The sequence below is a fragment of the Panthera pardus genome, unplaced genomic scaffold, assembly GCF_024362965.1.
Source record: "Panthera pardus isolate Hobbes unplaced genomic scaffold, ASM2436296v1 HiC_scaffold_15, whole genome shotgun sequence".
Classification (NCBI taxonomy): domain Eukaryota; kingdom Metazoa; phylum Chordata; class Mammalia; order Carnivora; family Felidae; genus Panthera; species Panthera pardus.
Window position 1 is genome coordinate 49,857,445 of NW_026526710.1, and position 26,301 is coordinate 49,883,745.

The 26,301-nt window shown below is 36.9% G+C and overlaps 1 protein-coding gene across 10 annotated transcripts in view; it reads right to left on the reverse strand.

Moving 5' to 3' along the window:
* NOL4 (nucleolar protein 4) overlaps positions 1-26,301 on the reverse strand; it is a 426,109-nt gene that overhangs the window by 58,311 nt on the left and 341,497 nt on the right. For all 10 annotated transcript variants that reach the window (XR_002084657.2, XM_019465438.2, XM_019465437.2 and 7 more), the window contains one exon: positions 11,867-12,047. Coding sequence is in view for 9 of the 10 variants with exons in the window: in XM_019465438.2 (XP_019320983.1) it covers positions 11,867-12,047 (181 nt within the window). In the remaining variant the exon portion in view is untranslated. The remainder of the gene's footprint in view (positions 1-11,866; positions 12,048-26,301) is intronic.

Below are 26,301 nucleotides of genomic sequence, written 5' to 3' on the forward strand. Positions count from 1 at the left end.
ATGGTGTAAGGTAAGAAGAGTAGTGTCTGGAATCAGCACTATCCAACAGAACTTTTTTTTTCTTCCAATAGAACTTTTTGTGGTGATGGAAATGTTCAATTCAATATAGTACCCACCCACCTCTTTGGCAGCTGAGCACTTGAAATGTGTCCTGCTGTGACTGAGAAACTGAATTTTAAATTTTACTCCATTTTAATTAATTTCAGTTTCAAAAGTCATATGTGGTTAATGGCTGCTGTATTGGATAGTGCAGAAGTGGAGAAACATATTTATAAGAAAAGAAATGCAATCAAAATAAGGACAGAAAAGAGTAGAATTTAAGAGAGGAAAATATACTAATCAAGACAGGCCATCAGAGGAATTCACATGGAAGAAATGGGCTTTCTAAGAATAGAGAGCCACAAGTTAGACACCCCGATGGCACAATCTCCAGATACAAATGAAGTCTCCACTATGGGCCATAGAATGTGCACTGAAAACTAACTCAGGTTTATTGGAATCTACTGAGGTATAATAACTGCATAATCCCAACTATGTTGACTTTAATTAGATCGCATCGTCATCTTTTTTCACATGTTATCATCATGTAGATCTTTCCATTGTGTAAATGACATACAAATTAACCATAGGGGATGGCTTAACCTCTGTGAGTCCCTTTTAGGCTCTACTTTGTAAAATCATTATCTACACAATTTTACATAATAGATCTTATGTATTTTTCACACAACAGAAACACCCAGCTGATCTTCTGGAGCAGGATGATGAGGGATCCCTCCCCATGCCTCCACACTACTTTGCATATGGCTAGTGAACCAGAAGAGGTTATAAAGAGGATAAGGTAAAGGTAAAAACGGTTATCCAGGTAACTATGTAAACATTTCTCTCTTGAGTCAGAGGACTTAAAGCTGAATACAGTTTAAAACAGAATTTATGTATTTCAAAACATTTGTCTTAAATGTTTGATCCGAAACACTTCTCTTCTTCCATTATTGTGCTTTTTAAGGTATTAAGAGAAAAAAAGAACTGTAAGAAGACATCCTCAACTGATTATTACTGTGCTCAGTTAGATTTAATTAAGTTCTCAAAAGTGGTACAGTATTTTATTGGAACAATTCCTTTATGAATCATTCATTTATCCATCTAGTATTCATTGAACATGAATATAAGCCAGTTATCTATCAACACTGGTGATATGAGACTCAAAAAAAGTCACCTTTCCTGTCCTCAAACTGTGCACAGTCCAGTATAGAGAAAAGTAGGTAACTGGTTAAATAAGAGGCATGCCCAGGGTATCATGGGAACATACAGGAAGAAAACTTAATGGAGGAGGCAACTAGAAAATTATCATAGAGAACATAATAACTGATATGAGTCAGGTGAAGAGGAAGGCATTCCTGCATGAGATAACCCCATAAGACAGGCAACAGTAGGTGTTGATATGAAGAATTTATTTTAAAGTAATTGAATATGAGTTTTCTTGGGATATCTAGATCAAGCTACCTGGTAGATAACCAGATATAAAATCTGAAGATCAGGGCAAAACATGGGTGAGATATGCCACTCTTAGCATATTCTAAAACCCTAAGAGCTAGTCGGCTTCCTTTTGAGCAGTGTGCAGAATAAGAGGGTTAAAGGGACAAGAGCAGGAGGCGAGGAGAATCCCAGTGTGGAGGGCATGAGGAGAGAGAGAGAAAACCCAGGAATGTGGCAGGAGAAGAATTATCTGAGGAGCAAAGTGAAATGAGAGTGTATTATCACAGAAGCCAAGAGAGTGGATGTTTCAAAGCTCTAAACATCAACACATTTAAATATAGCCAGGAAATCCAGTAAAACAAAAATCACCTATAGTTTGACAGTAAGTGGGATCATTGACAAATTTTCCCTGACCAGTTTCAGCAAAATGGTGGGGAGGAGCCAGCTACAGTGGATTGAAGAGTGAATGACAGATGAGAAGTCAAGACTGTACATGAATAGAAGTATTCCTCTGAAAATTTCAGATGAAGAGTGATGTTCAGAATGTTGATGCCTAGGGACATCACTATCCATACACAAAGTCAGTTGTATCACTATCAATGAGCTCTAGAATGTGGTGAATCTTATGGCCGAGCTTCCTTAGACTCATAATTATAGGTTCTGATCCAAAGCATCTTTATGGCCAACAACCCTGAATATTAGTGAGGAGCAAAGAAGATAATGGATGTAAAGATTCGGGCAAACTAGAAATTACGACACAAATGTTAGTTATTATGGCCATTATTACTACAATTTGGTCTTGTTAAATTTCGGTCTGTATATCAGCCCAGTTTATATCAGAGTTGAAAAACAAATTGAAAAGTCTGCCTGATGGAGTTTGTGGAGAGGAAACATCAGTAGTTAACTTATGCATTATGCATATAATTTAGACTCAAGAGATCCAATGGATAACTGCAGCAAACTACAATTGCCCTCTTTAGACAGCTCAATGTGAACTTCCGGATAGAAAGAAAGCATTCCAAAGTCCTATGTAATTGGATTTGATAATAACGGGAGGATTGGCTGCTTGCTTGCTTCGCATTTCAGTTTGATAATTTGAATAAATTCTTTACACAAATTGTAACTGCTGTCATTTGGATAACACTCCAACTTGAAAATTTGGATCACTGGGTGCACACCCTTGCCAGCTCTAAACAAATGGAGGTTGGCTAACAAAGGATTTGAAGGGCATCCTTTCCTTGCTATGGAAGTCTCCAACAGGGGCAAGCTTTTCCTGTTGCTACCGTATTCAAAATAAAGCAGAAGTTTATAAAACTTCTTGGAGGCTTCCTCCTTTACCCATAGAATCTTCAAATTCAGTATAGTCTTTCTTTTTGCCTCAGATTCCTTTGCCTTATCTAAAATAAACCCTTCACCCCTGCCATTCAATAAATAATTCTCTTTACACCTTTCTCACTTTTGGCACTACGTGTTCTATTTTTAAAAATCTATTATTCATTAAGCCAAAATGGTTGAGCACTTATTACATTTATTCAGGGGATGTAATCATGAGCAAGACAGAATTTCTGCTTTCAAGTACAGTGCTGGGGGCACCTGGGTGGCTCAGTCGGTTAAGCGTCTGACTCTTGATTTAGGCTTAGGTCATGATCTCCAGGTTTGGGAAATCGAGCCCTGTCTCAGGCTCTGCGCTGACAAGCACTGAGCCTGCTTGGGGTTCGCTCTCTCTCCTTTCTCTCTGACCCCTCCCACTTTTGAGCTCTCTCTCTCTCAAAATAAATAAACTTAAAAAAAAAGTACAGTGCTAGAATAGAGACATATCCAGGAGAATAATTTACTCTCCCAAAGGGCCACAAGGTGGCAAGGTACAGTAAAGTTTCCCAGAGGAAGTGCTATTCAATCAGGATCTTAAAGGATTCTGATGTTTAGATGGGAAAAGAAAAAAATATTTTATCTCATTTTGATCTGTAAGTTCCCTGAGATCAGTGATTCTTATTTAACTTTGTTTCTCTTAAAGTGCCTGCCGTGGACTGAATGTTTGCCATCCTCTCAAAATTCATGTATTGAAATCTAATCCCCAGTGTGACGGTATTTGGAGGTGGGACCTTTGTGAGGGTGCAGCCCTCACGAGTGGGAGTAGTGCCCTTATAAGGGAGACACCAGAGACCTCTCTCACTCCTTCTACCATGGGAGGACGCAGTGAAAAGATGGCCAGCTATGAACCAGGAAGTAGGTTTTCACCAGATAACAAATCTGCCAGCACTGTGGTCTTGGACTTCATAGCATCCAGAACTCCGGGAAATAAATGTTTTTTGTTTGAGTTGCCGGGTTTATGGTATTTTTGTTATAGCAGCTTGAATAGATTAAGAAGGTACCTATTTACAGTGATTTGAAAATAAGGACCCAAAACTACTATTAAATTAAGTCCAAATGCCGTGAGGTATCCTTTCTCATCTTTCTGCCCTCCCATTCTTCTTGAACACGGAACAATGTATAGGGTTTGTGTTATTATATTAGTTTAAAAGGTTTCACAAACATCTGTCTCCTTCAATCTTCACCTTCCTATTTAGGCTGCCTACCCACATCATGCTTCCCAGTTAATGGTTTAAATTCTTATTGTCTTCATCTGCCTTAGAAATTCAGAGGTACAGTGGGTTGCCTGGGTGGCTTAGTAGGTTAAGCGTCCAACTTCGGCTCAGGTCATGATCTCACAGTTTGTGGGTTCGAGCCCCATGTCGTGTTCTGTGCTGACAGTGCGGAGCCTAGAGCCTGCTTCAGATTCGGTGTGTGCCTCTCTGCCCCTCTGCTGGTACACTCACTCCTTCTCTCTCTCTCAAAAATAAATAAACATTACAAAAAAGAAACTCAGATGTGTAGCTAATTCACTTAGGTCTCTTGAAAGTAGCTGCTCCATTCTACACTTTTCAGAAGATCTCTACAAATCCCCAAATCAAGAATTCTCAAACTTAGATTAACCGGAGTTCTCAGCCATCAGATGTGATGCTGCATCTCATACAATGCTAATCTTCTGCTATGTCCTTTTTAGCTTCGAGATTTATGTATATGTATATAGATCCTTTCTCCATCGCTCCAAATCTGTTACAGGGAATGACTATTCTGATGTCTTAAAAATGAAGCAAGAAGCTAAAGATAATACCGTGTTTAGAAGACAGAACGTTTGGGGTTTCCAGAATTTATGAAGAAAGTCCCCAAATACAGGAAATTGTGGGCCTGACCAATCAGGATGCCTTTCTGTGATAAAAACAAGCAAAAGCCAAGTACTATCAAAACAGCAGTAGCCACTGCCAGTGTTACAGGTAGTATGGACTTTTGAAAACCAGTAATGAGAGCTCCTTCACAACTGTAATTAGCCATTTGTGGTGCTACCGTTACTATAGCTAGAGTTATTTTTCAAATGTGAGGTAGAGAAATTCTCTTTGGCTGGAGCCTGAAGCTGTTATTTATCAAGACTAGTCTTTTGCCTCTTTTCTTGCTTGCTTTCTTTCTTTCTTAAACTCCCCTACACTCATCCCGAAGCCAATGCTCAAAGAAAGCCACCCATTTGAACCTTAGCATGTTGCACGCCACACTGGCTATTCTGTTAGTCCTGTTTCTTTGCTGCAGTACACAGTCTGGATTGTTCAGCATTGTCCTTTGCTGTGTCCTCAGGAGATCGTTATATCGATATATAAAAACCAAAAGACATATGAACTAAATAACCAAAAAGTCAGCTTGTGTCACTTTGAGCAAGGTACCTAACTTTCCTGGCCTGTTTCTTTCTCTATAGCCTTTAAAAAATAGAGGTTGCTACCAAATTATTTCTCAGGTCCCTTTAGACCTTTCATGCTATGATAGGTTTTGGGGGGTAACTTACATACAAGGTAAACCTCACCATAGTATTACAATACCTACATTTAAACTTCTAATTTATCAAACCTGCTTTCTAACCACTTATATGGTGGCATATGGACGATCTATACCATATTCCCTATGTGGCTTTTAAGTAGCACTGAGCAATAAAACTGAGGAATGGATACCAACGTAGTATGATAACATATGTGTGTGAATGTGTGGAGGGGCATGTGGTGTGTGTAATGGGCCATACGCTGTGGTACATCCTTCAAAGGACAAACTCAGGATGCTATGAAAATTATGACTACATTTTATCCAGGCTTTGAGTTCAGGATTTAAAAGATGACTAGTAAATGAGGGACATAGGGGTGAAAAGGGCAGGTCAAAGAAAAGTTCAGGTGGGTGAACCTTGAGGCATAAAAGGGCTAGATAACATCATTTTCCTAAAAAGAAAGAGAGCCATAGAGCCAAGAAGAACCAAATTTTTTTCTTTTTGGATCATTGTTCATTAATAATTCATAGCAATTTTTTTCCTTTAAAGTCCTTTTCAGTATTTATTCACGATTGGCAGCTGCCCGTTTTCTCCTCTCCTCAAAAAACTCAAAATATCCTCACTTGTATCTTTAATCTTTTCCATCTTTGCATATATTATCTTTCTTCCCGCCAGTAACTATCTGCCGTTTTTATGAAAACACAGTGTTCATCCAATCTGCTAAATAAATCAAAGGAACAAAGTGGGGCATGTATGTGTTTCACAACATCCTGTGCTCAGAAGAGTCCCATGTGGGGTGCCTGGGTGGCTCAGTCAGTTAAGCATCTCACTCTTGATTTCGGCTCAGGTCGTGATCTCAGAGTTGTGAGATCAAGCCCCACATCAGGCTCCATGCTAAGTGTGGAGCCCACTTAAGATTCTCTTTCTCCTTCTCTCACTTCCCCTCTTCATGTGCACATACAGGCTTTCTCTCTCTCTCTCAAAAACAAAACAGAGCAAAAGAAACAATGAAAACACACACACACACAAACAAAAAATAACCAAAAACTAACCATGCTTTGTGTAATGCTCTGTTATCACCATCTTGATATTAATTTTTAAATAAGAGGCTCCACATTTTCATTTGGCATTGGGTTTCCAAAATTACATAGCCATTTAGGAAGCAAAGGTAAATTATTTTGGTTGTATTTGAGTAGAGGTAATAAGCAATATTCAATTTGTCCTGCATTCTTTTATATGTCACTTCCATGTCCAAAATTTTGCCCACTTCTCTTCATTTTCAGTACTACCACTACCTATAATCCAAGTTACCATTGCCTTTTTCTGGTGTTACAGAAATAACTAATATTAGGCAACATAGATATAAGAAGTTGCTAGAGGGGCACCTGGGTGGCTCAGTTGGTTAAACATCAAACTTTTGATTTCGGCTCAGGTCAGGTTGGTGAGATTGAGCCCTGAGTCAGGCTCTGTGCTGACAGCATGGAGCCTGTGTGAGATTCTCTCTCTGTCTCTCTCTCTCTGCCCCTCTGCTGCTCATGCATGGGTGTACCCTCTCTCAAAAATAAACATTAAAAAAGTTACTAGAGATAAAGAGGGATATTTTATAATGATAAGAGAGTCAATTCATTAATAATATATAACTATATATATATATATATATATATATATATACATACATATATATATAAATACACACACACACACACACACACACACACACAATGACAGAGTCCCAAAATAAATGAAAGGCTGTTAGAAATGAAGGTAAACAATTCAATAATAGTGGGAGACTTCAATAACCTTTCAATAATGGATATTATAACTAGGCAGATGATCAACAAGAATATAGAAAACTTGAACAACACTATAAACCAACTAGATATAATGTACATTTACAAAGACCCCACCACAGATGGGGTGCTAAATATTCTGTGTTTAGCAGAATACACATCATTCTTAGGTAAACATGGAACATTCTTTAGGACAGATCACAATCTGGGTCATAAAACAAACTTTTTTTTTTTTACATTTTTTTTTAACGTTTATTTACTTTTTGAGACAGAGAGAGACAGAGAAGGAACAGGGGAGGGTCAGAGAGAGAGAGAGGGAGACACAGAGTGTGAAGCAGGCTCCAGGCTCTGAGCTGTCAGCACAGAGCCCGATGCGGGGCTCGAACTCACGAGCCGTGAGGTCATGACCTGAGCCGAAGTCGGACGTTCAACTGACTGAGCCACCCAGGCGCCCCATAAAACAAACTTTTAACTTGAGGATTGAAATCTATAAAGTATGCTTTCCAGTCACAATGGAATAAAAGTAGAAATCATTAAGAAAAATTGGGAAATTTATAAATATATGGTGATTAAAGAAAATATTCCTAAATAACCAGTGGGTCAAAGAAGAAATGAAAAAATAAATTAGAAAACATTTTAAGGTAAATGAAGACAAAAACACAATATGGCTATATATAAAGAAGAAAAAAATAAATGTCTTAACTTTTCAGCTGAAGACACTGGAAAATAAGCACAAACTACACTTAATGTAAGCAAAATGAAAGAAATAATAAGTATGGGAGTAAAAAATCAATGAAATAGAGAATAGAAAAAAAATACAGAAAATAAATAAAGCCAAAAGCTGTTCTTTGAAAAGATGAAGAAAACTGACATGACTTTAGCTAGAGTGACCAAGAAGAAAGGTGAGAACACTCAAGTAACCAGAATCAGAAATTAGAGAGGGAACACCACTACTGACCTTATGAAAACAAAAAGGATTACAAAGGAATCCTATGAATAATTGTGTCAATAAATTAGATAATTCAGGTGAAATGGACAAATTTCTGGAAATACACAAACTACCTGACTCAAGAAGAAAGAGACAATATAAGTGAACCTATAATAAGAGAGTTAGTGATTGAAAACCTCTCAGAAAAACCCAGGCACAGATATCATCACTCCTCAACTCTACCAAACATTTAAATGATTAATACTACTACTTTACCCACTCTCCAAAAGTAGAAAAGATATAGAATAATATTTTAAGGAAAGCATTCCGTCTACAATAGCATCACAAAAGGAAACAGCAAAGAAGTATAAAGCTTGTAGTGTAAGCATGACAAGACATAGTTAAGAAAAATTTTTAAAGATTGATAATAAATGAAAAGACATCTATCTCATTTTGAGTTATTTCCTCAAAATGTTAATCATAGCGTTGCCATACGAATAAACCAGCAATTCCTCTTGTAGGTATATACCCAAAAGAATCATAACATATATACACAAACTTGTACATAAATGTTTACAGCGTTATTCGTAGTAGCCCCAAAGTGAGAAAAATCCTAGTCCCCATGAGTTGATGAATGGCTAAACAGCATATGGCATGGCCACAGAATGGAACATTATTTGGCAATAAAAAAAGAATGAAGTATTGATACATATTATAATGTAGATGGACCTTTAAACCATCATGCTAAATGAAAGATGTCTGACATAAAAGACCACATACTGTATGATCCATTCATTATATAAAATGTCCAGAATGGGAGTGTTTCTGGAGACAAAAAGTAGATTAGTTCATACCTAAGGATATCACATACTTTAGTACTTGCTTCCTTTACACAGATTGTTAGCTCAGTGGTTTACAACGTGGCCTCTGATGTCAGAAAGCCTGTGCTCCGATCCTGGCTCCTCCCTTTATTAAGGAGAGACCTTGGGAAAATCACTTCATCTCTCTGAGCCTCACAAAATAGGTTTCAATCATGCTAGGAAAAAGGCAAGTGGTGTCTAGGCATTATTATTATTTTTTTTAATTGGGGCAAATTCAATTAATTTTTCCACAAAATTGCAAAACATATCTTCAGAGGACTGTGTAAGGATTCAACGGAGATTACGCAGAAGCTCCAGAAGGACTTGCTAAGTGGTAGCTATTGTTATTAGTTGATGCTAAATAATTTAATAAATGAATGATTTTTCAAGACTAAAAAATACGGTTTCTATCTCTAAAACCTATAGCCAATGCACTCCCCCCCCCAATTCTTTTGATAAGGTTTTGATAAGTCCTGAAATACCTATCAGGTCTTACTTCCCATGTCGAATATTTAAAAAGAATTGTCAGTTTCCAGCTTTGTAGGCTAAAAGGAATGCTCAGGTTTTGTTTGTTTTCCCCTTCTGGTATTAAACTTTCTCTTTCCTTCTGACTTGTGCACTAACTACAAACAAAACTTGAAAAAAGCTGATAAGGTTCCCTAGCTTTGGAAAAACAGAATATACACTTAAAACTTAGTTTCCTTCCCAAATGAGATGCTTTCTTTTTTTCCTTTCAACTTGGGGCACCCCTCTTTTGAGTTGAAAGTAACTGCTTCAGACGAAAGCTCAGTGATTCTGTCCTTAGAGCACCTTTAATTTTAAAGCAGACCAAATAGCCCCAGCCTTCAAGGAAGAGTAATCCCCGAACACACTCAGAGCATATTTGCAGTATTATAAAAGTAAATGATTTTGAGTATATACTCCTTTGACATTAATAATGCAATTTGCTCCGAAATCTATTAAAAGCCCACAAGCCTAATTAAATATTAAAATTAAAATTGGTATTTCTTTCAGGCAATTTTCAGTGGAAGAAGAAATATGTTTTTTTTAAAAAAAAAAACAAAACAAAAAATGCATTGAATTCTCACTGATACTACCAATTCAAATACACGATAATGGGAGTTTTTCCTTAAACATATTGCTTTTACGTCTATATCTACTTTGCCCCTTGCTAAAAATCCCAACTTTCACAGACATCAAAATAATTACAACTTTGCTTTAAATCACAATACACAGACAACAGCCCAAAATAATATGATTACTGAAAATAGTTTAAGGTTTTATCGTAGGCTTGCATGCTGTGGAATCAAATTATGGTTTTTGAGATCACTTGGAAAATTTCCTCTGTGTGGGGGCTATGCCAACTGCTCGTGAACACAGATAAAGTTCATGTGCGTCATTTTACTTTTGATATCAGGAATTTTTCAAGTCAGTTTGCTTCACAATTATGTATTTAAACTGTTCAAAGTTAAATTTTTTAAAATAAAAATATAAAAACCAACTATGCTTTCAGAATTCTGCTTATATTCCTTTCTCCAAACTGTTCTCCCCCATTCCTGCCTCTATATACACTTTAAAAAAATATTATATAAGTCCTTCTTTAATGAATATTAGCAAACTGTGGTACTTTTCACCACTTGGAGTATATATAGCTGCATATTACTCTCTTGTTTGGATGCACTCAAAATGAGTCAACGAGCCATCAATTGTTAGACATTTTTACTGGTAATCCTTTTTTTCTTGCATTTATAAATAACACTACAATGAATACCCTTCCGCATATATCTTTTTGTATTTTTGCCCATATGTGTTTGAGATAAATTCCTAACAAGAGATTCCTAAAGAAATTGCTGGACTGAATGGTAAATGCATACTTAACTTTTCTAGATACTGCCAAATTCCACCCCAACTTTTTGCATTTTTACAAGCTGTGCATGAGAGTCCTCATCTCCCCCACAGCCTTGTCAAAGGAATATTGTGTAAATATTTGGATTTTTGCTAATCTTCATTTCTCTTTATTAGAAGCGACTGGGGTTGAGTAATTTTACCCATATTTAAGGGACATTTGCATGGCTTTCTTTGGGAATTGTGAGTTCACTTTCTAGCCTTATGTTGTAATATATAATTTTGGGTATTTCTTTCTTTTTAGAAGAACTTCATGTATTGGCTTATTAACCTTTTGTAGCTAACAATGTTACCAATTTATGATTTATTCTTACACATAAACACATAGTGTTTTTTTGTCATGCAAAAGTGTGTGTGTGTGTGTGTGTGTGTGTGTGTGTGCATGCATTTGTGTAATGAAACTTATTTTTTCCCTGAATTTTAAGTATAGTTTAGGAAAGCACTTCCTACGACCCAGTAATAAGAAATTCACCCACGTATTTTATTCCTTTTATATTACATATTTGCAATTCATTTTGGTATATAAGCTCAAGAAATTCCTAACAATTTACGAAGAATGAGCTGGTATGAGCTGGCCCCAGTACACCATTCAGTGCTGGTGGGGCATGGATAGCCACTGGTCGTTTCTCTGTGTTGTTTCCACATGTATGTTAGGTTTACTGTGTGTGTTTTATCAAGTAAAGTTCCTGGTGCCTCATATTTTCCAAACCAAAAACCTCTGTGAACACTGAGAAAATGTGTCATTATTCTTGATGAATAGTGCATTACAGCTTTGGGGGGAAGAATGTATAACTATTTGGTAAAAAATTTTTTTTGCTATTTCACTAGTTGAGATTTTTTTTTTTTTGAGTACAATTCTCCAGTTGCGTAACTGTGCTGCCACTTTCAGAAACAGCAACAGAATAGGGAGATATCCGGGTAGGGAGGCAAATATTCTGTATTAAATGGTCTTGTTTTTAGCAGATTGGCACTGTTGCTTATCAAGGCATATTCATTTTCTTCTCTCAGATTTAGAGAATTTGCTATCCCCAAATGGACAGAAAAAGCACAATAAATAGTAAAGACTCACCACTACTGGAAGCATCATTCAGATTAAGCAGTCCCCCTCCTAGACCTCTGTAACTATGGTAACTGTAGGTCCCATTGCCGTTGATGTACAACACCTCCTGGGAGCCTGAAACAGCTGAGGTTGAGTAAGTGGCCTGGGCCGCCTCTGGTTTACACTGTTTGTCAGCTGGGGCAGATTCGTCCTGCAATGACAACAGCATTCCGTTATTTGTCAAGTCACTGTACTATTTCGCCTTGACTACGACCATCCCGTTGTTATCTACGGGTCGGCACTGAATAAGAAAAAAATATACATATATGGTCAACATCAGGTTGGCACACATGCACGTTTTCAACAACTTGGCTAAAAGGAAGTAACGATGCGAGACAGATTGGAGGTAGAGCAAAATTTGCAAGCAGTTTCCAACTGAATTTAAAATTACATGAAGAGAGTTGGTCACAATAGCCCAGAGGTGAAATCAACCTAAATGTATATTATTATCATATATATAATAATATAATATTATATACACTATGTCATTATCCTACATATTACATATATATTCCTCCACAGTAGAACACAGACAGGTCTTATATATTCAGCTTAAGCTTATTAAATGAGTAAAGCTTACCAGAACATTGATAAGTGAATCCATGATGTTTACCCATGGATTTTTTTTTTATGCATATGACTTCTCTTTTCTATAAAGAAATAGATTTTAACTACGCTTCATGGAACTGTAAGGCTTTTGGGGGGAGATGACTCAGAGTGTTCCAGAGATTGTGGGACGAGGGCACAAAGACGTGCCGTTATGCCGTGTTTGATCTACATTCATAAAATCACTGCATCTACAGCATTTTGAAAACCACCAGGCTGTGTGAAGTATTCTTTCTGTAAAGACATGTCGCCATTGAAACTCTGAAAGAAGGCAGAATATTCGATTCTTCAAAGCAATTTTGGGGTCCCTGGTAGGGGCTAGCCTCAAACAATTCCACTACTTGCATAACTTCCCAGTTTCCTGATTGAAAATTACTTGGGCAACATGATAAAATCTGAGTTCCCAGTTTGGCAAAATTGGTGGCCTTTCTGAACATCCCAGTCTATTTTTCTGTGTTTGAAAAATGACAATAAAATACACTTATAGGAGGAGTTTCTTCATGACGAGTAAAAAGAGAGAAGAGAGAAGGCATTGTCTCCACAATATTTGCTCACTGATTCTTTGTAGGATAGAATTAATTCGTATTATTAAACATGCTATTTTTAAAATTTGCCTAGTCTTTCATTATTAACTGTTATTCCAAACCACAGTAACTGCATAGAGCAGGCAGATAATTAATTCCATTAATAATCAAAACAGGCCTTGTAGGGAGTCATTTGTGTTCAAACACAGATTTGCATTATTAATGTTCTTGGCAGTCCACTATATGCTGAGAAATAAAACATATGAAAGCCTCAATAAAATCTGGTCTGCAGTATCTTTTGGGCAAAAGTTTAATATAAAGTTAATTCGTGTTTTCCTTATGAACGATTGCTGTTACTGGTTTCAAAGAAGCATAGATTTTAATGACATAAAAAAATAAATATCCCCTAGAGTCACATTTTACCTCTGTAAGCAACTTTTAATTATTAGTTCCCAAACTTCTCAAGGCTGACAGCTTGCCCCTGGGTTGCTATGAAGATTATTTTTAAAATGGGATAATATCAATATTTTATAAGACTGCATATTCAGGCATTGAAATAAATTTCATTCCTCAAAAATCAGACAAAATCCTATCCCGGCTTTTATGAGACGTATTTCAATTTTCTGTTAAAAATTCCAAAAAATAAGATCGCATCAGTGATTTAAGGACCACCAGCAGTGTACTAGATAATGCAGTGTTGCTTTCAGATTTCTTTGATTAAAAATATACAACAAATTAAAGAAATGCTTATAGTAACTTCTGTAACAAGGCTTTGGCCTTATCGATAAATATAGCCTTGATGTATTGCACATTTCACAAAATATAGGCTTGTAATAGGATGTGTGATTACTTATAGATGGAAGGCAAGATTGGGAATGATTTGACATTGTCACTGTCTTTGGGAAGACTGGTTTGTACTCTTTTGTACCTTATCCTCAGAAACTGGACAGAGACAACTAGACTTTGCAGAACCTGATTGGCACTTGGGCCATATAGATTGAATTCCTTAAGTGCAGATGCCTAAGGAATTCTTTACTCAAGTAATTTAGACAGATCCTTAAAAAAAAAAGAAATTTGATTGGTTCCACTCAAATTTTTGACAATAGATTCCAAAAAACTTTGCTTGGAAAATGTTACAATGTCTTTATTATGTCTCCCAAGAATTCTACGTTTTCTTAGACTATATTTTCTACCGTCTATCATGTTTATTGTGTGTTTTCATTAAGTCTTCTCTATCTAGAGTTAGAAAATTCCAGTAAAGTGTACTGCTAGATTTAATAATTCAGATACCTTTCTTCTTTTTTGCCTTTTACCTTACATCGTTATGGCAATTAGAAGTTGTAAGGCAATGTTGCATCGATATTGAATTACAGTTTTAGTTCATCATTGGTCAAGGAACTTGTGATCCACCTTTTTAAGGTGAAGAAGCTTGCACAGACTTCAAAGAAGCTTATCACTGCAAAATAGTAAACATATGGATAATTCAGGCATCAATTTGCCTGAGCCTTCTGCAAGATTGTTATTGGATTTCTCCTATCTTTTCATGCTCTTTGTAGTCTACATGACAGAAGCGTTTTTACTTAAGTTAAAGCTCTAAATTTATCCTTTGATTTATTAGTACTGATGGGGCAAGAAAGTACAATTTATTTCACATATAAACTACTGGAAAACATCTCCACTTTCTAAAAGCTTCTCTTCTTCCATTTGATAGCAAGTGTTCCAGAACTAAGTACATTGCTAAGAGTTTATGGGGAAATTCATAAAAGATCTGAGAGAATCAAAGCTTCCATTAAAACTGCTTAGAAAAAAAAAGTCTGCACTTAAAGCAAATGTACTTATTATTTGAGATGATGAGAAGTGATTGACGATGCCAACAACAGACACACACACACACACACACACACACACACACACACTCTCATATATATAGTAACACTCAGGGAGCCATTTATTTCGTTCAGTTAGGAGCATTCCATACAATCTTCTCCCCCTGTTGGCCACACAAATAATTAAGATGCCAACACAGAAGACTGTTCTTTGCAAAGATGCTCCCAAACCCACTAAGATAATAAGGAAAAATATCTTTTGACCAAATCCAAGTAGCCTAAAGATAAGATGTGAAATAAGAGAGAAGGTAGATTGTGTTTCTGACTTGAGAAACCACAACCACAGCAAGATAGCTGTTACTCAGAGTTTTATCAAACTCTTAGAATAACAGGTTATTACATTAAAAGACTCTCTTTGTAGCATTATTTACACACACACACACACGATTTTTTAAACAATAAAGATTTGAGAACTATTGGCTTAAATATAAAACACAAAATAAATATAGTCCCCAACCCAGTAAACATAGATATATGGTTGGCAAGAATGGCAAGAATTACATCGCAAAGTAATCTACTCTAAAATTCTTCCTAATGGCCATAAAGTTTTATTACCAAAATAAACGTACAGACTTAGCATTTAAAAATTTCAACTTTGGGGCACCTGGGAGGTTTAGTTGGTTAAGTGTCTGACTCTTGATTTTGGCTCTGGTCATGATCTCACAGTTCATGGGATTGAGCCCTACATCGGGCTCTGTGCTGATAGCCTAGAGCCTTCTAGGGATTCTCTCTCTCTCCCTCTCTCTCTGCCCTTCCCCCTGCTTCCATGCACATATACCCTCTGACAAACATCAAAAGAATCTCAACTTTACATGTAACAGTCTGCCATTTAATTATTGACCCAAAAAATCATATTAAAAAATATCTTTTTCTATAGGTTTCTAACACTCAACTTTGGTTTCCTTTGTTAATATGACCATAATGAAATGTAAAAGTAATGTTCCTTTGAGGTAGTAAAATTGGACAGCAGATACAAATGTTTTGGTCACTGATTTTTTTTTGAGAGAGAGAGAGGTGGAGAGGAGAGAGACAGAGAGAGAGATTCCCAAGCAGGCTCCAAGTGCAGAGCCCCATGCGGGGCTTGAACCCATGAACCTTGAGATCATGACCTGAGCTGAAGTCAGACGCTTAACCGACTGAGCCACCCAGGTGCCCTGGTCATTGATTTTATATGCGTATTATATTAATTTTGGCCCTCAGAAAAATCAATTTTAACAAAGCAATACCAAATTGGCATCTTAAATGTTAACTTTTAATATATTTTGGGAATAAAAATGTATTTTCCTAATCATATGATATTTTTGTTTCTCCTGAGATATTTTTCCTCCTGAGTTTTTAAAATATTTTAAAAAACTACATTTATAACAACTCAAAACATCTTTAAAACTATACCTTTATTTGCAATTTTGGCTCTACTGATTAAAAAGAAAAAAAAAAACTTTCTTAAATTATTTTTTTCTTAATCCCCTTTAACCTAATATTCTCTTTTGGTAAGATAGTTGCAATGCTCTACCTGGTGATACCATGGCAGGCATGGTTTCAGATATTACCAATGTAACTGTCATACTCAAATTCTTACTTCTAATATTGGCCTTCTCTCTGAGGCTCATGCCTGAACAACTGGAAATGCAGGCATAGCAGATTTAATATCTTGAACTTAAATTTATGTTTTCTTTCCTCCAGATATCTCTTGCCAACATTTTTAATTAAGAAACAAAACAAGACCTGTTCTATCACCAATGAATGTATCTTGTTCTGTTAATGCATCACACCAAGATTTATTTTTTCTCCTACACTAGGCTTCTCTCAGTCAAACAACACCCATGTCCTCGTGGCTCCATTTTGGAAAGGACCCTCATTGGCATACATCTGAGAAACCCTCACTGAGAATACACAGTTCAGAGCCCCATAGTCTCTCCTTTGGGCTAATGTGATAACCTCCTGACCAGTGCTTTCCCCTTGACATCTTGTCCACATCTTCTCAAACCTATCTTTTGAAATCATTTATCATGTTGAATTCTCTTTCAAGAGTTTGAGATTTCTTTCTTCTTGGAGAACAAAACCCAGAGCTGCTGGCATCCAAAGCTCTTCAGAGTTTGAGAACAATCCTGGCAGCCACATTTTCTGTCACTTTCTCTGATAACACTCCATACTCTGGTCATAACTTAAAGTGGCAAAAAAAAAAAAAAAAAAAAAAAGCAGGGAAATATTCTGAGTCATCTAAATGTGCCATTGGGCACCAATACATAGGAATTTTCCAATAATTAATTTTTTCAGAGAATCAGCTCCGGTTTCATTGATCTGTCATATGATTTTGTTTTTTAGTTTCCATATCTTTTATTTATGCTCTAATATTTATTACTTCCTTACTTCTGCTGGTTTTAGGTTTTATTTGAATATTTTATATCTGATGATGGTTTGTCATTTAATTTTTAATATTGTTCGCAAAACTTTAAGGTATGTGTCTAATGTTGAAGAGCAAACAAAATTTTTTTCTTAAAAGACTTATTTTAAAGTTTCTTGGGGTGCCTGGGTGGCTCAGTCAAGTGGCCAACTTTGGTTCAGGTCATGATCTCACTGTTAGTGAGTTCGAGCCCTGTGTCAGGCTCTGCACTGACAGCTCAGAGCCTGGAGCCTGCTTTGGATTCTGTGTCTCCCTGTCTCTCTCTGTCTCATGCTCTGTCTCTGTCTCTCAGAAAAACTGAATAAAGGTTAAAAAAAATTAAGTTTACTTTTTGTGTGAAATCAGAAAGTGTTATATGAATAAATCAGGCTTCGCTATGGCTTTCATCAAACTAATGGAGAAAGATAGTATTTCCTTCTTCATAGTCTAACCTAAATTCCAGAGTAACAAAATATTTTTTCTCCTTAAATCTCTAATAATATCCCCCAGCCACCATTAAACAAAAGAAACAAGACTATTTATCTGAAATTCTTGTACCTCTTCTGTATACAATTATCTTTATGAAAAAAAATGCAAGAATAACAAATACAGACTAAAAGATATCATAGGAGAGAACAAAGACTTCAAATGTATATAAATGAGCTCTTCAGTCCTCAGGTTGCTATAGACCAAAAGACCTTGAACCAAATATCCTACAGAAGATGGGAAATTCAAAGTGTCAAGACAATTATATTCAAACAATTGAAATTTCCCTCAAAGCAAAGACCTAAACATGATGGCTATGTCAAAACCTCTAGCTATAAAAACATTATAGCTATCATAAAAATTCAGAATATTATAGCTTTAACCAAATTTAGAACAAGTATTTTTAGTATTAAACTTTGAGAAGCACAGTGACGCCTGGGTGGCTCAGTTGGTTAAGCTGAGTCCAACTTCGGCTCAGGTCATGATCTCACAGTCTGTGAGTTCGAGCCCCGCGTCGTGCTCTGTGCTGACAGCTCAGAGCCTGGAGCCTGCTTCGGATTCTGTGTCTCCCTCTCTCTCTGACCCTCCCCCATTCATGCTCTGTCTCTCTCGGTCTCAAAAATAAACAAACATTAAAAAAAAATTTAAAGTTTGGGAAGCACAATAGAAGCATTAAGATTTTTTTTAGAGCAGTTAACCATTAGCTACTACATAAGAATCCTATTGACATAACGGTATCACAAGATTAAGGCTAAATCTGCACACTGGCCACCTAGGGTATGATGCTGGGCAGCCTGAAGAGGTATGTTATTTTATCTACAATGTAATCAAATCTGTGATCCATAAAGGGGCTTCATAAAGGGATTTAATTAGATTTTGGCAGTTATCAATTCTGATATTTATTTTATTTTATCCATATAGAATATCCATATATTATTGGCTAATGCTGAAATAAACTAATAGGTATTAATACTGTTGTGATTAACGTTTTAGAACAAATTAAAATAATGTGTGTCACGTTCAAAGACAAGAGAAACAAATTTTCTTTTCATTTCCGTGGGTATCAGTTTTTCTAAAATACACGACTAAGCTGCAATTTATGTTAAAACTGTGTTTTAACACAGTTTTATGTTATGTTGAAACTTTAGATTCCTTCTCACAAATGGCTACATAAACATAAGTCAACAAAACTCAGGCTAAGAACTTTAAAACGGAGCCCTCACATACTATTTATTTATCCCGGATGTCAGTTACCCAAAATCCTCTCAGTATGGTCCTGGGAGTTTTCATCATTGGCTTAAGAAAATTAGACTGAACTAGAAAGCAGAGATATGAAAAATACAATTAAAGTTAAAAACAACAACAACAAGTGGCCATGGCAGATAATTTTCATCTTTCCACATTTCTTTTTGAGCAAACAGAGAAACTTGACTAATGATGCTATTTCCACACTGATGTTGCGAGGTAATCCCAGATGATTTCAAAATTAGAAACAGGCGTGCCAGCATGGTTGCCTGAGCAGAATGAAGAACAATCCCTTCCTAACGTCACTCTACATGATGGATTCCTTCATAGCTACTTTTGTCAAACATTACATTCAATCATATAGTAAACAGAATTCCATCCAAATTGTGTACCTTGAAGGAGCCACATAATTGAGATGTTAACACCTACACGTTGGAATAAAAGCTTACAGGTTATTCTAATTTGATTTCATCTGGGTGTACAAATTACCCACCCATTTGGATATTTTAAGTGTATTAATTATGAAATAGTCAAACTAAAGTAATTAGAAAAGCCATCAAAATGGTGATGCCTGAATCACCGAGTCATAATGCTTTTATATTAGTGTGAAATTAACTTTTAAAGGGAACATGCATGAGATAACATGAAATGAACTGAAAATAACCTAGTGATAAATTTAACATGCAGTGCTTATGCCTGACTATGTATGGGTATGTGTATACATAAACAAAACACTATGTTTTTTTGTTAATGTTCCTCTCCCGGATAGCACTACTTCTGTCACTTGTCACTTAGTTATGTAACGTGCGCTGATGTACCATGTTGACTGTGAGTGTAGGGTATATAGTAAGAAAAGAAATAGCACCATTGGCATATTTCTTCATACATCAGGTTTAAAGTTTACAATTTTATTTACATCTATGATGAAAAACTGATTTGTTGTTCAAGAAGTCATTAATTTTTAGGAGTGCTCTAACTTCTCAAAAATATACACAAGTAAATCCACTAATGTTCTTGGCGGCTGTGTATTTGTTGCAGTGGTATTATCTTCCTTAAGATATTGGCTTATGTTATCCTTCTCCATAATAAATTTTGGTAGAAACGGTATAACTAAGCTTCTCCTTTTCTTCCATTTTGCTTCTCTTTGAGTCTGCTATTTTCTATGCATAATTTTCCTTGAAGATCTCAGCTGTGTTTATCCCTTCATCTATCCCTTCTATACCAAAGACCCCTAAATCTCAATCTGTAGTTAAGACCTTTTCCCGAGTCATTTTCAACTACTCACTGGACACAAATACCTGAATACCCCGCATGTGCTTCCTAATCAGTATGTCAAAATTGTACACTTTCTTCTCATACTTTCACGTCTCCATCCATAATTTGCTCTGCCTCCTGAATTTTGGATTTCTGTTAATGATACCTTCATCCAGTCTCCTGAGCTAGAGATCGGTGCCATATTGAATAGGCCCTGTTTTTATTATCTCATATGTACAACACAGGATGAATTCTCATACAATTATTTAAAACAATGTTCTATTGAATGTCTTATTTGCTAGGCTACACATCCAGCTAGGTGCTGAAGATAGATCATCAGATAAAATAGGCAGAATCCCTGCCCTCAAGGGACCTATAGAGGTAGGGGAGGAGGAAGAGAGTAGGCAAGAGGAAGAAATGAAAACTATAATATGTAATAAGTTCAGACAGTGGTAACCATGAATAATGAAAGAAAACATGGTGATGTAAAAGAATAATTGGAGATGGGTGTCCAAGAGGGAAGGCCTTTCTGAAAGAAGTACATAAGCCAAAAGGTAAAACTGATAGAAAAGAGGCAGTCATATGAAGATACGGGGGACGTGTGTGTGTCCGCATATGAACATTACACACAAATCATTCTACACTTGACATGAGACATTCTTCACATCCAAAGATTTCTATGATCCCTGGGTTTTGTTTCATTATTGCACAGAAGCATTCACATTGCTTAGACTAGAACTTGCGTCCTAACAAAATATTTAAACACACATTTTTGCTACTGAATTGAATATTCTTATTTCCTCCACTTCAGATGCACTCTCTAGAACCAGTGTTAACCAGTATGAAGTTAGTTCGCTGGGCTTCTTGCTCTCTGGATGCTAGGATTTGGTCAACGGGAAGCCCTAACATGCTTCAGAGGTTGAGAAATGACAGGGCGTGGGTTTTTATCCCCCCGGCAGCCTTTTCTGACCTGCCACGCTGTGGCGTGTCTGTGTTCCTCTGTGGCTGAATCTGGAGCCTGTGAAACAGCCGCTCTCCCAGGGCTTTAGTCTGGTTCTGCTAGCAGTTCCCTTCCATTGCTTCTCCACGCTTCTCTCACTTGCCAGCCCCAGATGATGCTTCATCATCTTCTTCTTCATTTCCTTAGGCCATCTTATGCCTACGTACATAGTCCTATTACTAAATAGTCTTTAATTACTCTTTTCACTGTGCTCTCTCTCCCCTGCTGGGACCCAGAATGACACAGTGCTGTTCACTACTGACCCAACCACTGAATAATGAGTACACATTCTTCTCTAGATTTTTATTCCCTTGATATTCATTTTTTTTTTCCTTTGGTATTCTTCGTATTCCAAGCCGCTATTTCTAATTGGCAAGTATTCTAAGGCACTAGTACTCATTTTCCCCAAATTCTCTAACACAGAATAAACCCCTTAGAACATTTTCCATATCATCAAATCCATCTGGTGCCCCATCAGTTCTGTATTTCCCCTGGACACCTGTCTGCTGGAACTGTTTATCTTCTTACTCTAATCTACAAAGATTACTCTCCAAGGCTTGCTCCATAGTGTCATTTCAGACATTCTTCTATCCCCCTCTATTTTGGAGCTCCTCTTCTTAGATTCAGTGACTTCTTCCTTGGTTTATATTCTTGTTTCAGTGGAGAATATTTTCCAATAACTTTGTGAGGAAGACTATTAGAAGATATATACCAGAAAATTATTTTAAAGTATTTTTACTCTGATATTTGGTTGCTTATTTTGCTGGATATAGAACGGTCTTCAGAATTTTGTCGGTTTTACTCCCATATATTTTAGCGTTGAGGACAGTCTTTCCTGGGTGATGTCCTTTGGCTTTCTAATTTTTTGTATGTGCCCTTTTTTCTCCCTGAGTATTTAAGATTTTCTTTTCATATCATGACTTCTGAAAAATTCATGATAATGTGATTAACTCAGATCTTGGCTTGCATTTACTGTCCTGATAATTTATGGGCTCTTTCATTCTGGTAATGTGTGTTATTTAGTTCTGAATTTTTTAAAAATAATTTCTTCATATTTTCTCTTTCTCTTGACTCTAATTAGCCAGGTGTTGGCTGTCCTAGAATGATCATCCTTTTTAAAAACTTTTCTCCATGGGGCACCTGAGTGGCTCAGTCGCTCAAGCATCCGACTCTTGATTTTGGCTCAGGTCATGATCTTATGGTTCACGGGTTCGAGCCCCATATCAGGCTCCACGCTGACAGCGCAGAGCCTGCTTGGGATTCTCTGTCTCCCTCTCTCTGCCTCTCTCTCTCTCAAAAATAAACAAACATTAAAAAACTTTCTCCTTGGGGTGACTGGGTGGCTCAGTTGGTTAAGTGTCCAACCTCGGCTCAGGTCATGATCTCACAGTTCATGAGTTCGAGCCCCACGTCAGGCTCTGTGCTGACAGCTCAGAGCCTGGAGTCTGCTTCAGATTCTGTGTCTCTGTCTCTCTTTGCCCCTCCCCTGCTCATTCTCTCTCTCTCAAAAATAAATAAATGTTAAAAACAAAACAAAAATTTTCTCCTTAATTTTCCATTCTATGTCTATTATTTTAAAGTTTCCGAGTAATTTCCCAAATGGTCTTCCAATCCTTAAAGAACCTTTGACTATCATATATATTTTTTCATATTCTACGTGTTTGATTTTGTTTATTGCTCTTTTTCGTGCATTCATTTCTTATTTCAAGGAAAAACCTTTTTTAAAAAAAAATCTCTCTGAGGATATAGATTATGTTTGCTTCAAAAATTTCTTCTGTTCTTTGCTTTGCTTCTGAACTTTGAGTGCCAGGATTCATATAGTTCTATTCCTCTATGGATCCTCAATTTTTTTTTTTTTTTTAAATTTTTTTCAACGTTTTTTATTTATTTTTGGGACAGAGAGAGACAGACAGAGCATGAACGGGGGAGGGGCTGAGAGAGGGAGACACAGAATCTGAAACAGGCTCCAGGCTCTGAGCCATCAGCCCAGAGCCCGACGCGGGGCTCGAACTCACGGACCGCGAGATCGTGACCTGGCTGAAATCGGACGCTTAACCGACTGCGCCACCCAGGCGCCCCTGGATCCTCAATTTTTGAGAGAAGATTCCAAGTTTCCTGAAAGGAGAAAATTATTAGGCTTCCTCTGTTCTTGGAGCTAAAATGTGAAAAGGCCTGTAGCAGAGATATATAACCTTCAGGATGAAGAATTTATTCTGCCCATTTTCAGTATATTGTTCCTGCTGTTATACCTAGCTTGCCTGGGCTTAGAGCCTTCCTTCTGCTTCTATTTCTCTACAGAATACACCACTCATCTTCTACTGGGGTGGTCAGAGGCAGAGATCCCCTAGAATTTGGGAAGGGTCTTTTTCTTCTGTGCAACATCCTCTTCTGGTTTAGGAACAATCTGCTCTCCTTCAGCAAGCATCATCTCACTGTGGCACGGAGAGCTCATGTAGGGTTAATCCGACCAGGAACCAGCCCTGTAAGTTCTGCGTCTCATCTTTTGGGGCTTTGTCACCTGGATGTGCTCAATGACCAGAGAATCTACATCTAAACCCTGAAAGTTCAGCATTACTCTCTGCATTTTTAAGCACGTGCAGTAAAAATTCAGCACTCTTTTTGGGCCACGGACCCTGTGTCCAGCCCCACTGTTTGCCTGGGCACACGTACCAACTCCACCGTTGTAGTGACGGAATGGCACACAGTGCTTCTGTAAAGTGACATCCTATGGATACTTGGTGGCTTTTCAGATATGCATACCCTTGATGGCCTGGGCAGCCTTCGTGTGTGTTCTTAAAGTGAACACGAAGATTTGAACCTCTTGATTTGCATGATTTTGTCGGGTTTTCTGGGTCAAGTGAATTAGCAAGCCGTTTTCAGAGATCACCTCAGGCTGCTCAGGGGAAGAGGGGATTCAGTGGCTTCTTGCTGGTATATCCCTACCATCATCTGCATGTCAGATTTCCATTTTCCAAAGTTGAGATAAAATCTCTCATCCTTGCCTGAATGCTCCCTCATTCTGTATCTCCTTTAGTATTCAACTCTTTATATTCACTTACAATAATTTTAGTGGGGTTTTGGAAGGAAGCAGAGATAAAGCAAAAATTTAATTTGCCATGCCAAAAGACATGTACACCTTCAAACTTTAATATATCTAAGATTACAGGTAGGAAAACTTTGGGAAGTAATGCAGTATGTTTAGGATTTGGATAGATACATTAAGTATATCTTTTAATCTCAGATTCTTGTCATTTGAAATGGTCTTAATACATCAGATGGCAAACTCTACCTGGAAGTTTTCTTTGATAGAAAAGGAAAACTTAAAATATGTGAATAGAAAGACTACACTGTCTCTATACAAAGGCAGTAAGTCATTAAAGTTGAAAAATATTTTAAAATACTTGTTAAAATGGGTAACAACCAACTCACACCTAAACTTACCACACTTTCTTTGTGAAAAAAATTTAAAAATGCAGATCATGGTGATTTTCTAGACAAAGAACAAAGCATATGACAAAATAAAGCAGAGTAGGCTGAAAGATAGCACCATGAGGACAGTTCATATCTTAACAGAATGACCACATCCAAAGACAGATGAATGCACTGGAATAGCTAGAAGAGAGGTTTTTAGAAGGCACGCCATGAATTTTTGCCCTAAGCCTACGCCATTTGATATTTAAACTGAGACACGTTAAGTATATTGATAGAATACTGAATAATGTGGGTAATAACGAGAAACGGATGCAGGATGTGAAGAAGGAGGGGGAAGTCTAAACAATATGCAAAATCAACAGCAACAGGCTTTGGACAGTTTCGTTACAGGCTGATATTTCATACGATGAACTCAACAGGGCTGAAAGTGTATCCTTACCCTTAAGTCTAAACTACTACCTCTACACACAAAGTGAGGAAGAAATGTTGTAACATTAGGACCTCTGGAAAAATGTACAGTTATAACTAACTTAAAACATTTGTTAAAATATCGAGGACACACAATGTGCAAGACACTGCACACTGTTGTAACGAATGATACAGAATGATTGCCTGCTTCCCATGAACTTACACATGAGCAGGTGAAACAGGTTAAGACTGTAGATTAATTGTAAATGATTTAAATATAACAAAAGAGATTATTTTTAGATTGCATATAATAAGGGACCTAATGTACAGATGAATTAGACAAAAATTATCTAATGCCATCTTAAGCTGTATTAATAAAAGTACATAAATCCCAGAATGCTGAGCTGCCTGCATTTAATTATTCCTTAAAGAATGACAAAGAGAGAGAGAGGAGAGAGAGATAAATATATTACCAGGTAATATTTATTGAGCATTTACTATATACCAGGAACTGTGCTAATGGACTGTCATATTATCTTAATCCACATAACATACCAATGAGTTATATATTATTAAATTCTCATTTTACACATTGGAAAAACAGAGGCACAAAGGCTTCAAAGTGGCTTATCCAAGTTTACACAGAGGTAAGTACTGAAACCGAGATCTAAACAGAGGCACTCTGACTCCAGAGCTCGCACTGTGCTGAGCAAGTCAAACCTTCCTGACTGGTAGGCACACTGGGAGCCATCATGAGCTGAACCTGTCTAGGCAAGACAAACCAGGTTGCTGGAAGATTCTCAAAACTTTATAATGAACTTAAAGGAACAGGAGGTGTTTAACTAGAGAAGAAAAAGAATAATATCCATTTGTTCACTCACCGGGGAATCCTCTTTCACAGACTTAGGCTGTCAAATACTGCTGGAAACTCTTTTATGGGTGGCAGAAAAATGGTACCCAAAGCAGATCTTACACACTCAGTGTTCCACAGTTTAAGTTAATTTTGTTAGGCAATTAAGGCACAAAAGGCAAAAAAGAAATATAGCTAGCTATATCATTTTAATATTCCATGCTTATATATTTGAATGTGAAACAATGACAGTAAAATGAGAAATTTTTCAAATAAAAATATTCTATTTTTATCTCTTTACTTAATCAACAGTACTTACTCTGACGGGTAC